We start from the raw sequence: 21,077 nt of genomic DNA on the forward strand, positions 1-21,077 counted from the left end.
GCGTGTGTGTGTGTGTGGCAGACATGCATTTCAGCTATTCAGCAAAATGTAAAGTTATTAAAGTTATTTTATTGTCTGATTTAACTCTGTTGATGGATGTTTTTAATTGTGTGTGTGTGTGTGTGTGTGACCTACAGGGACAGTAATGTGGAGGTGCAGGTGGACGTGGAGACCAAGAAGCCTCAGCACGTCAGCGGTGCGGACGACTGTGTAAGCCACACCTCCCGTTGTGCCTGGACTTGCCAATCATCCACCACTAACTCCTCCTACTGCTCTGCACGCTGGGCCAAAGATCCCTCCTCCTCCTCCTCCTCTTCGTCCTCCTCCTCGTCTTCCTCCTTGTCTTCCTCCTCCTCCTCGGGGAAGAAGCATAAGGGCAAGTTGAGGAAGAAGAGCGGAGGCAGTACCGGCGGTGGCGGAACGCAGATCAACGAGACTCGGGAGGAGCCGGACGCCCAGCTGCTGGAGTGCCGCAGCGTCCACTCCAGCGGGCCGGACTCTCCCTCGCTCAGCGGCAGCCTGCCCTCCGTGGCCGACTCTCACTGCAGCCAGCTGTCCGAGCTGAGCGCCGCGTCGGAGCCCGGCCCCCCAGAAACCCCCACCTCTGTTGGCGCGTCCGCCTCGGCCCGGCCCCCGGCACAGCTGCAGCAGCACGGGCGCTTCTCCTCCGTCAGCCCCCTGCCCGAGGTGGAGCACGACCGGCTGGAAAGCTGCCCGGAGCCGACCGGCGCCGGTGGCGGAGCTCGCTGTGGTGGTGGTGGTGGTGGTGGTGGCGGGGTCCTTGTCACGGCTGCCACGGGGTCCTCGCGCTCCCCTGAGGCGCCCACGATGTGCCTGATCGCGGAGGAGAACGTGAGCGTGGTGCAGTCGGCTGAGCCGCACTCCCGCAGCGGGGGAGACCACGAGGAGCCACGAAGGGGAGCCAAAGTCAACAGCAGCAGCAGCACTAGCAGTAGCCCCAGCTCACAGCGCCACCTGTGGGTCAGCAAAGGCAGCTGCATTCAGAGTGATCTATGAATCGGACTGGGAAATATACATGTACACACATACACGGACACACACCACAAGTGCTGCAAAAAGACAACCCTGCCCCCCACCCCCTCCACACGCACACACGCACGCACGCACACACACACGCACGCACGCACGCACGCGCATCCCTCTCTGCACAGACTGACCGCACTGCAGTGCCTCACTGAGCTGGTGGCCCCCAGTCTCCACCCTGCCCCTAAGCTGGCCCTGATTTGCAGGCCAGCAGCAGCAGCAACAGCAGCAGCAAGGGGTTTGGTTCTCTAACCTCTCCCATTTCTGCTCTCACTTTGAAGCCCCTTATAAGTCTTTAGCTAAGCAGCCAAGCGCTAACCTTTTCCAGCATATGCTGTGTGCTGTGTCCCAGCCGGGGGGGTCTGTGGGAAGATGTAGACACAAGAGCAGGAGCTGGCAGTGAGGTTTGATGAGGTGGTGTGGTGTGGCGATGCCAAAGTGTAGCAGGCAGACACTAGGGCACCGCACTCTACCGGACTGTATTAGACACTGGAGGTTGGGCCATCTCCAGACTGTTGGATAGAGAACCACTGTGTCAGCAGCCCCACATACATATATACACACACACACGCACACACACATGCACACATACACTCTTAAGGCTGCGTCTGGGGGCTTATCTTAACCCACACACATGCAAAGACTTAGTTTTCAGCTCTCTCCCAAACAGGCTCCATGTTAATCTTCATAGGGACCATGCAATAATTTTTGTTATGATGGGGGGGGGGGGGGGGGAAGTTTTTTGTTAGTATTCTTTTTTTTTTCCATTTTTGTAAATGATCTCCACTGTTTTGTGAAGTCCATTGCATAATCTCTTATTTATTTTTTTTCCCCTTCACATTATTCTTTTTCTAAATGGTGGTTGGTCTGTGGCTATGCACCACCTGTTGTTGTGACTAATGAGGAGTAGCACGACCCGGCTCAGAGAGCAGGAGGGGTCAGTGCCGGATGAGAGCCGGATCAGAGACGGATCAGAGACGACTTCTCCACGGAGTCCGATGCTTTTTGGGCCAGGGAGGGCTGCCGGTGCGAGCATTGGCGCCATCTCTCCAGCAGAGGCAGCATGTGACAAGGTTCACCTGTATCTTTCAAGGCTTTCCTAGTAGCAGCGGTTCTCCAGTAGCCAGGCACAATGAAGCGATAGGATGATGACCAAAACTCGCCTGTTTTCTCTGCCACGCGCAAAAAAATGACAATTTAAAAAAAAAAAAAAAACGAGAAGGTGTTGAGGCTTCAGCTTAATCCCACTTCAAAGAAAATTCAGATCGATTTTTCTTTATCTGCAAATTCATGGTGCCTTTTCGAATGTAACTTTTTGTTTACTTTTCGCTCATTAAGTCTGCTCCTAATGATTTGCTACAGTTTTAAAAGAAAACGGATATAACACTTTAGCTGAATGTCTCTCAAAAGTTTTGGAAATCGACATCTTGAATAAAAAGACTTGTGTGAAATCGCCTACCAAAGACAGCGCTCCGCTCAGGCCCTTTGCCTAGTCGTACTACCTGATGTCAGTCTGTACCTCCAGAGGCTGATAGTAGCGCACCACAGCTGCGGCAACACCTGAAACCGACTCAGACATGCAGAACTACTCTGACTGCTGTTAACATATTTTTTTTTTGTCTGTTTGTTTTGTACAAGCTTTCCAAAGCCCACTTGGGAGTCTGTGAAGCCACGTTAATACGACATTGTGGCCTAGACACCGGCACTGTTCACTTGTCACAATGTTTTGGTGTACAAGAAAACGTGTTAAAAGCAGGATGGGCGCAGAAGACCTGTGAAACCCTGTTCTTATTTTGTAATTCCTGTGTCTGTTGCCATCTTGGTGCCGTTTTTCTTTACTGATCTGAGTTGAGGGGTGTGAGCGCCACACATCTGCGGTCCCAGCTGTTCGGTTCTAGTGGCCGGTTCCATGTCTGGCGCCCTCTCTCGCCCCATCATACACGTGCAGTTATGTGCTCCAGCTTCTGGTATAATTTCTCATATTGGTTCAGAAAAGCATATGGTGTTGGATTTTTTTTCTTTCAATTTGCTTTATAATATGCATGTCAATGCATATCTGAAATAAATTTAAGGAAAAACTCAATGTGTTTGTCTGTTTTTGATAATCTTAGTGTTCTTAGGACATATCAGACATACTGTACATACACAGAATCCCAATGAACATATACAGTCAAGTAAACAGACTCAAGGGATCTCAAGAAATAAAATGTTTTATTTCTCCGGCAGCTCCAACCACTTAACATCTGGTTGAGCATGAACGTCCTTGTCGTATATAGAAATATGACTTGATAAAGAATGTTATTCCAGTGTATCCTTAAATTAGAATTTAAACCTGCACCATTTAAAATACAATTTTTACACATTTCTGTCTTAAAGCTACAGTCATAAAATAATGAACGCTTTTCACTGAAAACCAGTGGAGAATAATGAATACCATGAGAAGCCAACATACAGCCTCTCTCTCGCTCTCTCTCCCTCTATCTCTGCGAGGATCTGTGATCTCGCCTCTTGAGTCAGTCATCGTACATTCAGTAGGATGAAACTGCCATCCAAACAAATAATTCACTCTGACATTTCACTTTAAACAGACTCATGAAACATGTAGAGCGTGTGCATCTCCGGGGGGAGGGCTGTGCACTGAAACCTGGGTTCTGGAGCGTGGAGGGTCCAAGGCACACATCTCAAGGATGCCGCTCGGCCCATGTTCGTATGCATGAATTACGCACTATTGCTTTTCCCAACTGAACTCTCCCTTCCACAGAATTGATAAACCTGCAATGTCCAAAAGAAATATCAGATTGCATCTTGCCTTGTCATCCCCATAGAGTCTTACTGGGTTTACCTACTACAGTACCTAGGTATGTCTGTCTGAGACTAAAGCATACAGGTAAATCACTTCACAGCCTCTTTAAGGCTGCCTGAGCTAACTCAAAAGTGGTTGACTTGAGATTAAATCAAATGAAAAATTGTGGAACACAACGGACACATCCCAGCCGTCCAAACACCTGAACCATATGAGAAGACAAGATGGCCTCCTAAGCTAACTAGCGAGAAAGACTCTTGCGGGTGCCCCGGATCAGTGCCGGCTGCATCTTTGGAGGCCGAGTAAGCTATGTAGTCTGTAGTAGATCTATGGAAGGTTCTTAGCCAAGGGGAAGCCACATGGAAATACAGAAGAACATGAGAAGGATGAACTGAACTATGGCAATTGAGTCTGTGTGTGTGTGTGTGTGTTTTCCCTTATCCTCTTTTTTACCCCTCCAGGCTACACTCGTGCACCTACAAAAGGCTTCTCTTTCTTTTCCTGGCACTCAGGACCAATGCTGTTTTCATCAGATGAAAAAGTTGCCCCCCCCCCCCCCCCCCTGCTGTCTTACCCCCACCCTGCACCATACATGAGAATACATAGACTGCCAGACAAACAACACTGTCCCATAAGTGTCCAGTCTGTCTCATTCCGCCTGTTGACCGAGCACTCCCCACCAGAGTTTCCTCAACATGGCTTAACACAAACATGGCTTCTTCCGGGGCGTTCATTTGGTGTGCACCGTAGTATCCACCGAGAGTGTGTCCACACGTACGGCTTGTTGTCCCGTTAGCTCAAATTCCTGTCGTGGTTATGCATGTTATCTTGTTTATGGTGCCGTGATGCGTCTTGCTATTAGTTACTGGTATTGCTCTGGGCGCGTCTGAGGAGCTCTAGGTGGATTTGGATGGTCTGTTTTGCATAGGTCCCTCTGTGGTGAAGCACATGCAAGAGGGCGTGGGGAGTGGTCAGATGTATTTATTCGCTAGGTTCTGCACGTCGTTCTGAGAGAAGTCCTCGCTCTCCACCGCTGACAGGTGCTCAAACAGCTGAGTCATCTGCCGACGCTTGTCTTTGTCCAGTAGCATAAGCAACATCTGGAACCAGAAAGAAAAAAGAAGTCGTCTTTCAGATTCAGGGTCATTCGGTTGGCCCTCAGTAATGTCCATGCTGGCTCAAGGAAATGAGAAATAGATTCAGGGTTCCTGGGTGTTTTTCATTGGCTTTATGACTTTTCAACTTTATGACTCCTTAGGAGGATTATTTTATTTATTAGATTATCATTATTTTATTCTCCAGATCGGTGTCAATATTCAGTCACCTTTGTACGTGATAAAGCAAAGAATTACACACAAATCATAATCTCCAGGAGTTCAGGTGTGGGCAGGGAATGTCAGTGGATGACGCAGGGAATGTCAGTGGATGACGCAGGGAATGTCAGTGGATGACACAGGGAATGTCAGTGGATGACGTTTTAAGCCTTGCCGAACTACAGCAAACCTTGCTATAACAGAGTAAATATCCCGTTTTCAATTTGGTTACCAGAAACCATTCTTTCCAAATCTGCCTACATGTTTCCTGTTGTGGAACCCCTGGATCCAAATAACTTGCAAAACCATCACCAAACAAACTTGTTCCAGATCCATGGCTCCCAGCTGAAGGCTTGCTCTGGTCAGCAGGAGAACCATGGGAGGACAGAGATACGTACCGAGAAGCGCTCCGCTGTGTGGAGGTGGTTGAGGTGCTGGTACACCAGGCCGGGCTCTTTGTCCAAGAGGTGATCGTCCAGCGCCTGCATAATGAAAGCAAGGGTGTGACCGTCCAGATAGGTGCTCACGTAAGACGGGAGCGTTTCCGGGGCGACCAAGCGGAGGAGCTCGGCGCAGGCTGCCGTATCGTCATGGGAACGGGCTACACTCAAAGCCTGTCCAAACTCATAGGCGTTGGTGGGCTGGGTGATGGCGATCGACTTGGCCTGGTCCACATGGTTCTGTTCTGTTGTGGAGTCCTGCTTTTTGGTGGCGGCTTCTTCTGTGTCATCGACCTGGAGGAGGAGACAGTAGAGTAAAGTTGCCATGGTTACGGTGCTGTTCATTAGCATATTTGGGTGGGTATTTAAAGGTGTCTACGTGAGGTCATACATTTTTAAGGCTAAAACATATTTTGCCACTTACAGCAAACATCACCTACCATCCGCTAGCTGCCTGTGTCCTGAATACACTGTAAAAAAACGTGATCTCTGTAGACAACCCAGGCTCCAAAAACAGCCACAAAAAAACTTTGCCCATAAAAACATAACAAACTCACAGACGAGATGCGTGTTTAGGAGAGTTTCAATTTAACGGGAGGGAGGGGGAGGGAGTAGCGAGCTAGCTTTCTGTTTTGTTTGAACGTCAACAGAAGTGACGTTACCCAGCATCGCTTAGAGCGCCTTTAAGACCATTCCTCAGAAATAGTTAATAACTGTGTATCACATCTACTAAAAAAACACCTAATTTTTCACAAAATTCTTGAATAGAGCTGGGGTTTCACAAATTGTGTGTGTGGTTTTAGCTGTAGCAGACAAAGTGGGGGTAAACATGCTAGTTGTCTGGCCCTGATCTGGCCTTGAGCCAGTCAGTCTGGCCCTAGTCAGACCTGTATCTGGCCCAGAGCACTCTACTGCCTGTGGAATCATCTCTCCATTTAATCCACATGGAATCCATACCAGTCATTTTTTTTAATCTAGATGAGTCTGTTGGCTAGTTGCTAGTGTAAGCTTTTAAGTTTATCTGGTAGACCTGAGCAGTCTACTGCCTGTGCAATCATCTCTTACACATAATGGAATCCATACCAGTCATTTTTTGAATCTAGATGAGTCTGTTGGCGGTCAGTAAGTGTTTAAGTTTTACACTAAAATGGTGTAACTCCAGTCAGCACTGAGATGGCGGTTGGCTGAGTGAGTGGCGCGTGTGCTCAGTGTCCAGTGGAGGCCCACCTCTGTGATGGGGACGCTCCGCCGGGCTTTCCCTGGGGAGGCGGCGGCCACGGTGGCCAGACTCTGCCTGAGCAGCTCGGTCACCTCCTGCAGCTCCCGTTCAGCCTCCGCCACGCTGGAGTCCAGACGCAGCACCTCCTGCAGGTCCGTACTGCAGGCCAGGTAGTCCTGAACACACACACACACACACACATTTAGGCATACATGAAGATTGAAATGAAGATTGATATAAGAAAGGTATAACAGGTATAACAACTATAAATGCATGCTTGCTTGCATAAAATTTGTATTCAACATGAAACAGGGGGAGTGGGGCAGAGTGTCTGTATGCCATAAAGCACTGGTGTGATGAGGCACCTTGAGGCCCTTGTTGGCCAGTGCTCGTCTGTAGAAGGCCTTCTTGTTCTCGGGCTCCAGGGCCAGGGCCGCATCACAGTCCTGCTTGGCTTCCGCAAAACGATCAATTTTCACAAAACACAGAGCTCTGCAACACAGACAAGGGATCACATAGGTTACAGACAAGGTGTCACACAGTTACATACTGTAGTGACACTCATAAACTGATCATAGTGGAGCAATGAGAAATACTCAGGTAAATAGGCATCAAAGTCAGGGAGTTGTGACCTATTTGCAAACCTTGATAAGACAAAATCAAAATGTCCAGTGGGTTAAACTGCCATCTAGATTGAAGAATGTTTCCTAACTATCAGGAACCCATGACTTGGCTGTGCTTATGGAAAATCAGCTCCAAGGGTGTTGTGTGGAAATGACCCTTTCCCTCGTCATCTGTTGTGCCGCTCTTTGTTTGGCCTTGGTGTGCACTGCACATACACACACAGGCGCAACAGCAAGCTGTACACAGACTCCGTCAACCCACTCAGGACGCCAAAACAAAGGTGTTGCCGGTGACTCATGTGAATAGCCTTTCCTCCATAAACACACACACACACACACACACACACACACACACACACAAACATACACAGTCACTCCTCACAGTCACTGATATAATAGGCGTGCGGAGGTGGATTAAGCAGGCCTTGGGAGGGCCGGACACACTCAGGCCCCACCCCTCTCTCACCCCTCTCTCACCAGGACACAACACACAGCTGCCATTTTTAGAGCGCCAACAAAGAAAGCGAGAGCCCGAGAGGACAGGTGGAGGGATCAGGTGGACGCAGCCTGATTCAGCCCATTAGCGACGCAGACAGGGAAATGACGGCTTTATCAATCTGCATGAGAGATCTACAGATGGCTGGGTTTATCTGATGCAGCGTGTGTGTGTGTGTGTGTGTGTGTGTGTGTGTGTGTGTGTGTGTGTGTGTGTGTGTGTGTGTGTGTGTGTGTGGGGTGTGTGTGTGTGTGTGTGTGTGTGTGTGGGTACCTGTTGGTGTAGATGGCGCACTCATTGGGCTTCAGTTTAAGGCATTCGCTGTACTTTCCCACTGCTTCCTCATACCGGCCTTTCTTCACAAACTCGTTTCCGTCGGACTTGAAGAGTGTGAAGCGTGCTTCTGCTTTCCGGGCTGAAAAAGAAAAAGCAGAAGTCCATCAGCGGCACAGAAACGAGAGAGAGAGACGTGGGGAACACTCTGGGTCTGTGCTTCTGCATGGAGAGTTTCGCTTTCGGTTTTTTACCGAAAAACCGAAATCAATAGTCCTGAAGGCTCGCGCCCTCTTTCTCGAAAAAAAACGACCGCTGGGCCAACAGCCCGTTTCTCTCTCTGACTGCCCGACCTCAGCTCTGAGCGTTAGCTAGTTCCAAGCCACAGGAAGTGAGCCGTTTGTCACCGTGAGGCGGACAATCAATGGTGCCGACGGTGAGCGCTGACTAAAAGCTGCCAGAGCTGTTTTTCTCCAAACAGGAGATTTCAACATAAGTGCAGCCAGTCCAGCCCTGGGGCTTTGGGGGAAAGCGCTTGGTCAGGGAATGCTGCAGCTTTGCCTCTTTCACCTAAATTACTTTCTTGACACAAAAAACAGAGCGAGGCTTCCCTGAGACCTTCATTTGGATAATTACACCATTCATCTTTTTAATTACTAAAATAGAACTGTAGATATAAAAAGAATACATTGGCCTTTTTTGAGGCCCTGTGGGAAGTACTAAACATGTTTATGAGCTCCGTACAGAACTTTTATCTGCTTTCATTTGATCTGCATGAATCTACTGTTTGTGGTTGAGAAACCACCACCAACTGTTATAGTTTGTAGTATTTCATAGTGTACTCTTGACAACCTCAATACCGAGTAATGCATTGTGTTCATTGTATTCAGATCATTCAGATGAATGACTGTGATTTTTAACACGCCTTCCTCGTCAGTCACTATACATACACCACATACTATATGCTCTCTGGTTACCACAGCGACACCCGTCAAAGCAGGGTGGGCTGATTAGGGGAGGTGTGGAGCGGGGACTGACCGGCCTCCTGGGTGGCGCGCTCTGCCCGTGCCTGGGCCTCCTCAGCGCTGGGCGGCTCCTCTCTGCGGTGCTGCTGGGCCGACAGGGGCACCATGGGGATCTCCGGAAGCTTCTCCCGCCACTCGGGGCCGTCCTGCTCAATCAGCATCCGGGTGATCCTTACATAATCACACACACACACACACACACACACACACACACAATAGGAGGGAAAGACAAAGACAGAGACAGAGGAGGGGGGAGGGGGACAGAAACACCGTTTTTATCCTGTGGATGTTATCCTTGTACATGCTTGCATAATACCCTCCCTCTCTCTCTCTCTCTCTCTCTCACACACACACAAGGCTGCTCCTCAAATAGCCTCGTTGAGGACAGCAGGCAGTTCTGTCCGTGTTGGCGGCTAATCACTCCTGGACGTTTGTGGCGTTGAGAGATTGACTCCTGAGTCCTGAGCTCACTAATTCAGTCGGGCTGCGTGGGTCCAGAGAGCTTGACAAGATGGGGGAGGGATGCGTGTGTGTATATGTGTGTGTGTATCTGTGTGTGTGTGTATGTGCGTGTATGTGTATGTGTGTGTGTATCTGTGTGTGTGTGTGTATGTGCGTGTATGTGTATGTGTGTGTGTGTGTGTGGGGTGGGGTGAGGTTGATTGTATGAGCTTAATAACATGTTGTGAGTAGGAACTAAGCTGACGGCTCATTCACAATGAGAAACACTTCTTACACACTTGCTTTCATACTCCCACACAGCAGCTGAGACCAGACCAGGCTTCTGGCCAAGTGAGTATCTCCATTCTCCACAGAGCCGTTGTGACATAGATACAAGCTTGGTAAAAACCTTGGCGGAAGCGGCCTGTGACCACCAGCACAGATCGGTCTCATGCCTCTGCAGTGGCTTGTGGGTTGGGGCCTAGTACCTGTTGACGCTGTCGTGAGCGGCCTGGGTGCCAATGTCGATCTGCAACACGGTCTTGTAGTCGACGTAGGCATTCCGGTAGCGCTCCAACGACTCGTAAGCCATGGCTCTCCTTAGCAGCGGCTTCAGCGAGAACGGCTGCAGCTCCAAGGACCTGGTATTAATAGAACAGGAAGAGGGGATCAATCAAGGCCCTATTCAAGAGTGTGTGTGTGTGTGTGTGTGTGTGTGTGTGTGTGTGTGTGTGTGTGTGTGTGTGTGTGTGTGTGTGTGTGTGTGTGTGTGTCTGTGTGTGTGTGACACAAATGCAACTGAGACTGCTTAAACTGTAACTCGCATTCATGCGCTGGCCTGCGTGTATTGGTGTCTGAGTGGCTTGACTCAACACTGCTCAGATGCCACCACTGTCACTTGAACGGGTGACAGATGAGCGTTTGCCCAAAACAGCGTCCACTTCAAACTGCTGGCTCTCTGCTGACCCCCCCTTTGTAGCACACGGCCGGGTCAGTAAGACATGGGAAAACATCATGATGAGGCTTAAATGGACGTTATATAAAAATGGGTAAAACTGGCTTTCTCTGCTAGTTGTTAATCCTCAGCTCGGAGCTCAAATCTCACATGCACACACCCGCAATCTGACAGAAATACACAAACAGGGTTGCATTCTCTGTGTCTCTCAATCTGTCTGAAATATTCTTTACAGTATGTGGACTACAAATGCAAATGAGTACAGATTTGAGCAGACCTACACCTAGGCCTGTCACAGTTATTACATAATCGCCTAATCACAATTATTGAGAATAGTCGTTTCAATTTATCTGTATAAAAACAGCTGAATAAAACTAACAAAAATGTCATATTTTCATCACTATGCCCATGGTATCTTACGTGGACGACTTTCATTATATTTCATTAATAGACTGTGTATTTTTGAATAGTTATTTACGTTATATTTCCCACTTGCAAAGTCTAAAAGGCAAACAGAAATGCACTTTCATTCCAATGTTCAATGCCCATAACTGGTTATCTTTTTAAAGATATAAGTGTGTTATTAATCTATGATAAGGCTACAACAGAGGCATACAATGATAAGAGAAAGAGACAATAATATAGTTCATCACAATCATTTGTATGACAGTTAATCATCAACTTTAATGTCATGATGGTGACAGAACTATCTTTACATACAATGTCTCTCATGAACACAAATAGCTGCACACTCTTTGCTTGGGAACGCCTTGGGTGCCACAGAGAGCACTCGTCCTGTGTCTCTGTGGATTGTGTGAATTGGAGAACTTTTTGTACCCTGCTAGTCTCAGGCAATGTGCAGGTTGTGTCTGCTGTGTGTGTGTGTGTGTGAGTGTGCCTAATCTCTGGTTCTCCATTCAGCCTTGTACTCTAACCCAAAGGTAAGAGGTTTACCCACAATGCCACTCAGCAGAGACACACTCCGTTTTGAGAGAGAGAGAGAAAGAGTGAGAGTGGGGTATTCCAGCCCAGCCAGCACCAGTGCAACATTATTAGGCTATCAGTTGTGTGTTTGTACAAGTTTTATACGCTCACACTCAAAAGGTAAAAAAATACCCAAGAGACCGAGTAATCCACTCAGGACATTTTTATAATGGCTTAACAATCTACATGCTACAATTTACAGTGTTGTGCAGACGTTTTGGGTGACCCCCATCCTTTTTGCATTCTGTTCGGAGCCTACTCACCACCACTAGGATTACAGCCATTATAAAAGACGCAGATTTATTTTTGGATAACTATGAAGGTTAACAAGAAATAACACTTTACCAATAGACCCTTTCAACAAGGTAAACAAAAACAATGCTTCAACGTTCTATTTGGGCCCCAATCTACTTCCTCTGCATTAAGATAACATATGGAATGTTAAAAAGGAAGTCTTGTGGGGCCAACTATGATGCTGATAATGGAACTCTCTTGAAAGGGTCCATATGATTATGATTAATCATTTTAGTCTTCTAAAAAAACTCCCATCAACAGAGTGCATGGAAAGGGAGAGCTGTAATGTGCAATTTGCTAAAATATCAACTAAAACTGAGTTGAGTGACTGAATATTCTCAAGGTACCACAATCCTCATACATTCACAACAATCTCTAATATACATCTGTATATCCACAGAAGGAAATCTAAATCTGTTTGGTATCAAGCTAGAAAATGAGTCTGACATGTCACTGTAAGTCTGATCTGTCTGTCTGATAATAAAATGCTGAAACCTTTACCCTACATTTCAAAACACCTTGGCTTCCCCTCAAATTCCCTGTTCCTCTTCACCCTTGCGTGTGGTTGTGTGTGTGTGTGTGTGTGTGGTTGTATGTGTGTGGTTGTATGTGTGCGTGCGTGCCTGAGCGTGTGTGTGTGTGTGTGTTTGTGTGTGTGTGTGTGTGTGTGTGTGTGTGTGTGTGTGTGGTTGTACGTGTGCGTGCGTGCGTGTGCGTGTGCGTGCGTGTGCGTGCGTGTGCGTGCGTGCGTGCGTGTGTGTGTGTGTGCATGTGTGTATGTGTGTGTGTGTGGGGGGGGGGTGAGCCTTACTTTGTGCAGTCTGTAATACAGTCTGAACTGTTCCCATCTTTAAGGTAGCAGGCAGCTCTATTGGAGTACAGGATACAGAGGTCCTCTGGACTGTCAACGCCTACACAGGGTGAGTAAACATACAAATAAACATTAAACATTTAATACACAAGCAAACAAATAAACAAACAATCCACCCCAGCTAATCATGTCTGACTCAGCTGTACGCCAACATGACTTCAAAGTAATATCAGGGAGGTACTGTGAGATATCAGTCGGCCATCTCTCTCTTAAATAGAGGCTGTACATCCTTGCGCCTGTGTCCTGAAATGAACTGGCAGCACTGCAGGGAATGCCTTTTGGATAATAGCCTGAATGTTAACTAAAAGGATAGAAGGAGGAGGAGGAGGAGTGGAAGGAGGGGTGGGAGGAGGAGAGGGAGGAGGTCCTGAGCTCTGCAGCACAGCAGGGCCTGATGCTGTGCAGACGAACCCAGCTCAACTGTCTCCTTGGGGTCCTGGACACAGCTGGGCCAGCTTTGACCTCAGAATAACGCCCGACCACCCAACCACCCAACTAAACAATAAAAAAACAAATCACTAATTTACTAAAAAACAGCACTTCTGTATGACTGCGGACCGAAGCCGTCAGGAGCTGACCTCCAGGATTCAGGACTCTGCTTCAACGACTAAGCGCTGAGTCTGAACAGAAAGAGGCAGATGATTCAGTGTGTGTGTGTGTGTTTGTGTATGTGTGTCTGCGTGTCTGTGTCTGTGTGTATGTGTGTGTGTGTGTGTGTGTGTGTGTGTGTGTGTGTGTGTGTGTGTGTGTGTGTCTGTCTGTGTGTGTGTGTGTGTGTGTGTCTGTGTGTGTCTGTGTGTGTGTGTGTGTGTGTGTGTGTGTGTGTGTGTGTGTGTGTGTGTGTGTGTGCTCACACGAGGACGCGCAGCGTTAGCACCTCTGCTGTCCACAGGCTGATGTGTGTGTCCTGTCCCTACCATCAAGCACACACAACCTGAGGGGCAGGTCTGCTTACGCTGTGACTGCAGCTGCACCTCCTCCTGCTTGTCAAACCAGTTTGGTCGTGGCCGTACGTTTTGCCATGCAAACATTCACGGCAAAAGACTGTGCCCTCTTGCGTCAGTGGCATTCCTACCAGCCTGTCTGGTAGATATGAAGTGTCTCTGGATAAAAAAGATGGAGGTTCTTAAACACTCCCATGCTCTCATGCCACTCACTCCAGACGGATAAAGAGAGGCTTAACAAATTAGAGGGCAAGTCTGAGAATGCCAGGAGTGTGTGGTGTGGGGAGAAGGGGCTGATGGGTATTGATGAAGGGAGAGTGGGCGGCACAGGGGGGGGCAGATTTATGGTTGCGGTTTCCATGGGCCGCGTTGTGCTGCGCGGTCTAATTTCACGCTGCGTGGTCAGGAGTCACACGAACCGAGGGAGAACCGCAGCGCCCGAGCTTGTATTCCTGACTCAGGCTCAGGAGGAGACGACTCCAGGAAATAAATAAATAAATGCATAAAAGCCCAGGCAAATAAATAAATAAATACAAATAGCTGTTTTTTCACCAGATGGGACTGTGCCAGCAGGAAAGAGATGCTTCACTTCACATCCCCACAGGCTCAGTAAGCCATATGTCCAAATACTTTTCCATGTAAAACCTCCTATTATTATCGTAGAAGCACAAACCAGGAGCTCAAAAGGTCACAAAGCTGTCATTGAACGCAGGTTATATCCAATAGACTCTCCACTGGTCATGCGTCCTCTGAAATATGTGGCAATAAAATATTTACAGCCAGTACTAAACTCAACCTTTGAATTGATTTTAGTGCTTCACTGCTCGGACCAGACAAGCTGGAATGTGGTTTAAAATCTTTCACAGAAGATACTCCCTCTTAATTGATTTGTTAGGAAAGTCCACTCTAAAAATAACCAGGATCAGATTAATTCCTCATAACATGTCACAACTTCTCCTCCAATTACACAAGAATGAACCACAGCATCAGACCTCTTTCATTCATTCCCACACCCCTAGCTCAAAGTCAACTGCGTTCGGTCTCATAAGTGCCAACACACACACAAGGATTATCTTAGCATGGGGAGGGGAGGGGAGGGGTGGGTGTGCTACCTGCTTCAGTGTAGCCGTTGATAGCCTGAGAGTACTTTCCAATAGCATCCCCAAACTGTCCGTTCTTAAAGAGGTGGTTGCCTTCATTCTTGAGGCGGGCCAGCGGCGGTGGTAGGTTCCCGGCCGGCGCGTCCAGGTTGACCTTACTCTGCTCCGCTCGCTCTCGGTCGGCTTTCTCTGCTTGGTGAGCGGCGCTGTTGCCGTTGGCCAGCCCTTTCCTGGCCCCCTCCTCTCCCTTGGGCGGCGTGACCGTGTACTTGTCGGCGCTGCTGCCCCCCCTGCCTCCCCCTCCGCCATCGCCCCGGCTGTGGGGCTTCTTCTGCGCGTTGCCCATGTCGCCTCTCTCCTCTCCGGTAGCGGTAGCGGCCGCCGCGCAGCTCTCCCCACCCGCTCTCTGACGACTGCTGCTGTCAACTGCACCGTCTGCGTGAGACAGAGAGCGAGAGGGAGAGAGAGAGAAAGAGAAAGAGAGAGAGAGGGAGGGAGGAAAGAGTGCTTAGTGCAGTTAGCGATTACATCACAGTAGGGGGAGGGAGAGCGAGAGAAGCGAGAGGTCGGAAAGGGAAGAGAAGAGAGAAGGGAGGGGGAGGGGTCTGACGCAGGGAGGAAATCTTTCGGAGGGAGTTCTGGGCAGGCACTTCTGTGAGCCTCACACATGCAGCAAGAAGCGGGGGGAGGGCGGCACCAGGAACACGACCAGGCCTGTTAGTTTTCACACATACCGCTGGATGGACAATTCACTTGTGTTGTGTGGTGAAGAGAGGCTAGTGCTCTAGTCTAGTGGCTACATTAGTGCTAGCAGAGGCCATTGGTGTGAGTGAGCCTGCTGTTGGATTAGTGGCTAAATCCCACAGCTAGCCCTTCTGCTGGAGGACTGGGAGGGAGAGCAGGAAAATCACTGTGTGTGTGTGTGTGTGTGTGTGTGTGTGTGTGTGTGTGTGTGTGTGTGTGTGTGTAAGAGAGTGTTTCCAGAGACTTTGTGAACAACGCCCAATATCCCTATCTGCTTTTTTTTTGGTAGCACCAATGGCAGCTTTCTTTTGTATCTTAACTGCCTGAGAGAGAGTGGTTCCTCAACTCAACAAATCACTTAGACTGGATTAAAATGCTGCTTATTTAAGCTCATCACAGCATTTCCTGTTTTAAAGATGAAACTCCACCTTGAAAACATTAGCCTTGCTTCATGAGGCATGTGGAATGGAGGATGCCTTGGGCTAGTGTGAATAAACAGAGGCATGTAAACATGCACAGACTGCACAGAAAGGCGGCAGAGGTTACTGTCTGAACCGCGAAAGCTGAACAGGAAATACTGCAGTCATGAGTCGCTCTGACTCAGACCAAAACACTCACCCCTGGCCTCGTGCTCTTTCTCCTCCTCCTCCTCCTCAATTTCTTCTATGAGCATTTTCTGTCTCTTAGCTGGCTTCTCAGGAACTCTTTCAGCCATCTTCTTACTCAGCTCATTCAGAAGTTTCTAGAGGAATAATTGACTTATCATTGTTATACATTTTATTAAATACATTGGTGACAGTGACAACTATGACAATGGGGATAAATGTTATGATGGTTTACTGCCATCTGGTGGCTATGAAGGGTGATAAAAATCCTGTCTATGTCAGACTCATGTAAACTTCACTCATTTTAGAATGATTGCCTTTCGTGTAAGAGGACATGTTTACCTTTGCAATCTCATTATGAGGCTCTATGTGTAGAACAGCGTTGACATCATCAACGGCCAGCTGAAGGTTTCCAAGGTGCTTCTGCACAGTGGCACGACGCAACAGACCTGCACATCCACACAGCCATCTCATTATAGAGCCATCAATAGCACTATAGGGCTATCAGCCCGACTAACTACACTGCAGGTCCACCTACTACATAATAGGTACAGCAGTTACATTGTTATGTCTATTACATATGCTAGATTGTCCATCTATTAGAAGTGTTATTTACTTTTATACTTTTATAATATATTTTTTTGATTGTAACAATTCTCTTACACACGCATTTGATGTACAATGAAAACAACAAGACAACAGCAAATATTCTGAGAAGGGAACAGTCTAATATTCTAAGACGGGAACAGTCTGAACCCTTTAGCAAGGTCAGTATAAGTTTCTGGGCTTACCTTTGGCATTGGCTGGCTCCAACTCCAGGACCTTCTGGCAGTCGCTGAGGGCCTTGTGCCAGTTCTGCAGTTTGATCTCCGCCTGGGCTCGGTTGTTGTATGCAGCGACTGTTGGTAATATCGACAGACTCCTGCAGACAGGACATCATCAGTAGTTTTTTATAGTTTTTTATATTACCTTGTCTACATTATACTTTACTCTCCTATTTGTCCATATTATTTATGCTGGTCTCTAGACCTTATTATTGCACTGTTGGACTAATGTTGGACTACTTTTTGCACCTTCACCATGACACTCACTCTCTTGAGCACCTTACCATGCACACATAACTAAAGGACTACTGTTGGACTACTTTTTGCACCTTCACCATGACACTCACTCTCTTGAGCACCTTACCATGCACACAGAACTACAGGACTACTGTTGGACTACTTTTGCACCTTCACCATGACACTCACTCTCTTGAGCACCTCACCATGCACACAGAAATACAGGCCCTGTCACTACAAGCGTCTCATGCTTGATCACCCTCAAGCACACTGGATTTTTTACATTTAATTTATATAGTATATTTAGTATTTAGTTTTGTTAGTTTTTCTTATCTCCTACTGTCTCTATTGTACAGTGGAGTTTGGTTATATGTTTATACTTATACTTATATTTACCATTTCAGCTGTAAGTGCATGTTGTGTGTGATGTCTGTATGCTACTGAGACCCCCTGAATTTCCCCTTGGGGATCAATAAAGTATCTATCTATCTATCTCTCTCTCTCTATCTATCTATCAATAATGCCCTATCCCTTCTCATCATTCCCATTTGATAACTGATATTAGGAATTGGTTAGTTTTATGGTCAGTTTTACGTTGAAAAGCATGATAGGGCATTACAACAGATACAATGTGGTAAAATAACTAAATCTTAAAAATACTGAGTGCTAGTTTGAAAAACAAAAACAAAACTTACACACGAACACCAGACGCACACATAAGATCTCTTTTTCAGTGATGTTTTAACTCATAAGGTCTTACTCAGACTTCTGATAACAACAGAGAAATGCCATCTTAAATATCCACAGTCCCAAAACCCATGACATCTGACATATGTTACAAATCATTCGAATTAGGAATTTTGTTATCCGAAGTCTAAGGAAGAGCCTATGGGCTTGAGACATCACTCAGTAAAAAATATTAAAATAAACAAATGAATAAATAATCCTATTGTGTGGTGGTATGGTGGCCATTTTGTGTGCGGGTTTTTCCATACCTTCATACATGACCTCACAGCAGCACGTATGCTGTAATTATGTAATATGTAAATGTATATTAACAATGCTGACGATAGTGTTGGACAAACCTTGAGTAATATGCCAATGCCTCCTCATAGTCGCCAGTTTTAAAAGCCTCATTGCCCTTGTCCTTCTCGCGGTTTGCTAAAACAACCTTTTCCTGCTCTGTCAGCACTGAAATATGTAAGAAACAACTTTGTATACACCACACTTTTAAACATAGATCATATAATTTAGTTGTTAAATTGATATTCAATTTCACCACTTGTGCGCAGATTTGTTTTAATTTTTGGATGGCTGTGGTTGATGACGGTGCGGGCTGAGTCATTAGTGACCACCTCATCAACTTTAGCACTTTCTTTCTCCACATCAAATCTGCAAAAAATAATAGTAATAATAATGAGAATGGGTTAATAAACCTTTATATGCACAACATCCGTGTTGAGACAAGAGGAGAGATTTAAGATGTCTGACTTACTTGTCCCAGTCCTTATAGTCACGTGGACAAGGAGCCTTGTTTTTGTTCTTTTTTACACCGCTGGCAGATGTGCTCTGTTCAACAGTATGAGATTTGCCCATTACAAGCAGAAAAGAGGGGTCTTTAACAACTACTTCGCATTTGCAGAGTGATCTCTAAGGTCTGTTTTTATGTGCTAATTTCCTTAGATCCCCCATTGCTCTCCTGAACATAGCGGAAGACAAAGGCTCACCTGAATGGAGCAGTTTGAGCCTCGGATGGGTGGCACATTCTCCTCGTCACCGAACAAGGGGAGCTGTTTGAGCTGCACCTCACCCGCCCTCATCTCTGTCTCCCAGCTCTGTCCAAAGCACACACACGGGTCACTTCATCCACATCAATGAAACACATTAGGGTACCCAGTGCAAAACCTTTTCAAGTGGAAATGAGTCCTTAAAGTTGTGACAATGTGGTGTGACGTTATGTTTGACATATCCTAACCATTTATTCACCACACACACACACACACACACACACAATTTGTTTGTCAAAAACATCTATAAACAGTATCAAAGGAAAGTGATGGTAAGAAATATGCGTACAATTCTTGACATTGGTTCAATGTCTCAAAACATTTTGAGAATTAATGGGAAATGGCAAATCTATGTGAGTGAACCTGTGCATGAGAGGGATTGGGTGCAAATGTATGTGTGTGTGTGTGTGTGTGTTTAATATCCATCATGTATAACGACCTCGAGTTCCTCTGAAATCTGGCTCCATTCATCTTTGGGGAGAGATGCAGCTGATGCTGCAAGTTTGTCTTTTCGTAGGGCACGGCTCCTAGGGTTCAGCTTCTCAACATGTTTCTCACAGAAATCAATGAGATGTGGGTAAATGCCTTCTTCTCCAGACCTTAATTAAATAATTTAGTATAGTGAAAAGTAGGCATATACCAGGTAGGCCTACTACCACTAGCTCTGAGGAACTCAGTACGTGTTATTTTCTTTATTTAGATGAAGCATAGCAATAAAAACTCTAAGCAGCTTGCTTCACAACACAGACATACTGTACCTGAGGACTTTTAAAATCTTTTCCAGGTACCCGACATCAGTGCACTTCTGAATATAATCATAATCCAGATGCTCTACTGGAATCTTGCTTGAATTGATCACTTCTGTATTCAGCAAACCGTTCACTATTTCAGCACTCATGGTAGCTATTCAAATGAAAAAGGACAGGTTGTGTGTTAGTTAAACAGCGACATATAACGAACTAGAAGCACTAAAATTACACATTAATGATAACCCAACCATAACGTTAACGTTACAACTAGCTTCCATTAGGTAAAGCCGTGCTATCGATAGCTAACTTTGCTTGAAACGTTACGTTAGCCTTCCATACGCCTCTCTTGCTATCTAGGACGTTAAGTTAGACAGGCAAATACGGAGTGTATATCCCTTACCTTGCCAAGTGTTAATGTTTCTATTGGCTTATATTGTGGCTGAAAATACAAAATAACATGTATTCAAAACAGACAAAAGTTTTTAGCTTCTGCAAAGCACAACCGAAGAAGTATCAACACCGCGTGATGTTTCCATGGAGACCTGAATTGATGATGAGTACTTAGACATTCTCTGGTACTTCCTTATCCCACTGCGTCCACGTCTCTGCCACTGCCAGTGGAACAACAGTAAAAGTTGACATGGATTGAACTATTGTGTAAGGAGTAAAAGTATATATTTTTTCATGAAATGGCTTGATATGCTAATACAGAACAAGGAAAGTGATTCTAGGTGTTTTTTTTGGCGCAGATACATATTAGCTGTAGGCCTAAAGAGAGAACCAGATTTTTATTAATTCTTTAAGAATTGCTATTGCAATCAAGTCAATCAAAGTCAAGTATTTTTTTATGTTGCAGATTTTCTACTAGACTCTTTCGCAACGTAAGCTTCATGTGAGTCTATGCAAAATAAATCAGTTTTGCCCTGCTTTTTGCGAGGAGTAACGTATAACTAAAGCATGCGATTGTTGTACACGCAATAAAAGCATATTTACACACAGAACAGTTACAGTTACAGTGTCACTCCCCGATGTGAGTCGCTACCGGATGTGAGTCGCGCATGCGTCACTTTGCTACTTTGCCACTACCTGTGCTGTTAGCCACAGAATAATGACATTAGCCTACACAGCAGTAATGTATTATTTAGCGTAAGGCATCACATTTTCACGGCATGATCTCTAATGTCAGTTCTAGATTAGAGGCTGAAGTAGCCTGCTAGCGAGAGACTTCTGTAATATCAATAAAAATTATGAAGTTTGTTCACTGCTGGCAAGTAAGTAAGCAATCAAGCACAACAAAGGCTGTCAC

General features: G+C 46.4%; 3 protein-coding genes across 3 annotated transcripts in view; 1 reads left to right on the forward strand and 2 right to left on the reverse strand.

Moving 5' to 3' along the window:
- Positions 1-3,127, forward strand: part of LOC143119420 (E3 ubiquitin-protein ligase RNF19A-like) — a 38,156-nt gene extending 35,029 nt beyond the window's left edge. The window contains exon 10 of the mRNA XM_076280915.1: positions 138-3,127. Within this exon, the coding sequence (XP_076137030.1) occupies positions 138-1,017 (880 nt within the window). The 3' untranslated portion in view covers positions 1,018-3,127. The remainder of the gene's footprint in view (positions 1-137) is intronic.
- Positions 3,128-4,416: 1,289 nt separating this feature from the next.
- Positions 4,417-15,337, reverse strand: LOC143119421 (sperm-associated antigen 1A-like). Its single transcript, XM_076280917.1, has 9 exons — positions 14,838-15,337; positions 12,722-12,821; positions 10,166-10,318; positions 9,250-9,407; positions 8,212-8,353; positions 7,185-7,311; positions 6,828-6,995; positions 5,559-5,894; positions 4,417-4,947 (listed from the first exon to the last, which is right to left on the reverse strand). The coding sequence occupies exons 1-9, from the start codon at positions 15,169-15,171 to the stop codon at positions 4,819-4,821; spliced, it is 1,647 nt and encodes a 548-aa protein (XP_076137032.1). The 5' UTR covers positions 15,172-15,337; the 3' UTR covers positions 4,417-4,818.
- Positions 15,338-15,486: 149 nt separating this feature from the next.
- spag1b (sperm associated antigen 1b) lies at positions 15,487-19,920 on the reverse strand. The gene is made up of 10 exons (XM_076281292.1): positions 19,781-19,920; positions 19,462-19,621; positions 18,963-19,070; positions 18,731-18,804; positions 18,515-18,627; positions 18,321-18,426; positions 16,966-17,096; positions 16,517-16,623; positions 16,188-16,311; positions 15,487-15,539 (listed from the first exon to the last, which is right to left on the reverse strand). The coding sequence occupies exons 1-10, from the start codon at positions 19,918-19,920 to the stop codon at positions 15,487-15,489; spliced, it is 1,116 nt and encodes a 371-aa protein (XP_076137407.1).
- Positions 19,921-21,077: the final 1,157 nt, after the last annotated feature.

Source organism: Alosa pseudoharengus, unplaced genomic scaffold (genome assembly GCF_046254945.1).
Source record: "Alosa pseudoharengus isolate Yale_2024_CS ecotype anadromous, Long Island Sound unplaced genomic scaffold, YU_APseudo_1.1 YU_APseudo_1.1_scf_12, whole genome shotgun sequence".
NCBI classification, from domain to species: Eukaryota; Metazoa; Chordata; class Actinopteri; order Clupeiformes; family Clupeidae; genus Alosa; species Alosa pseudoharengus.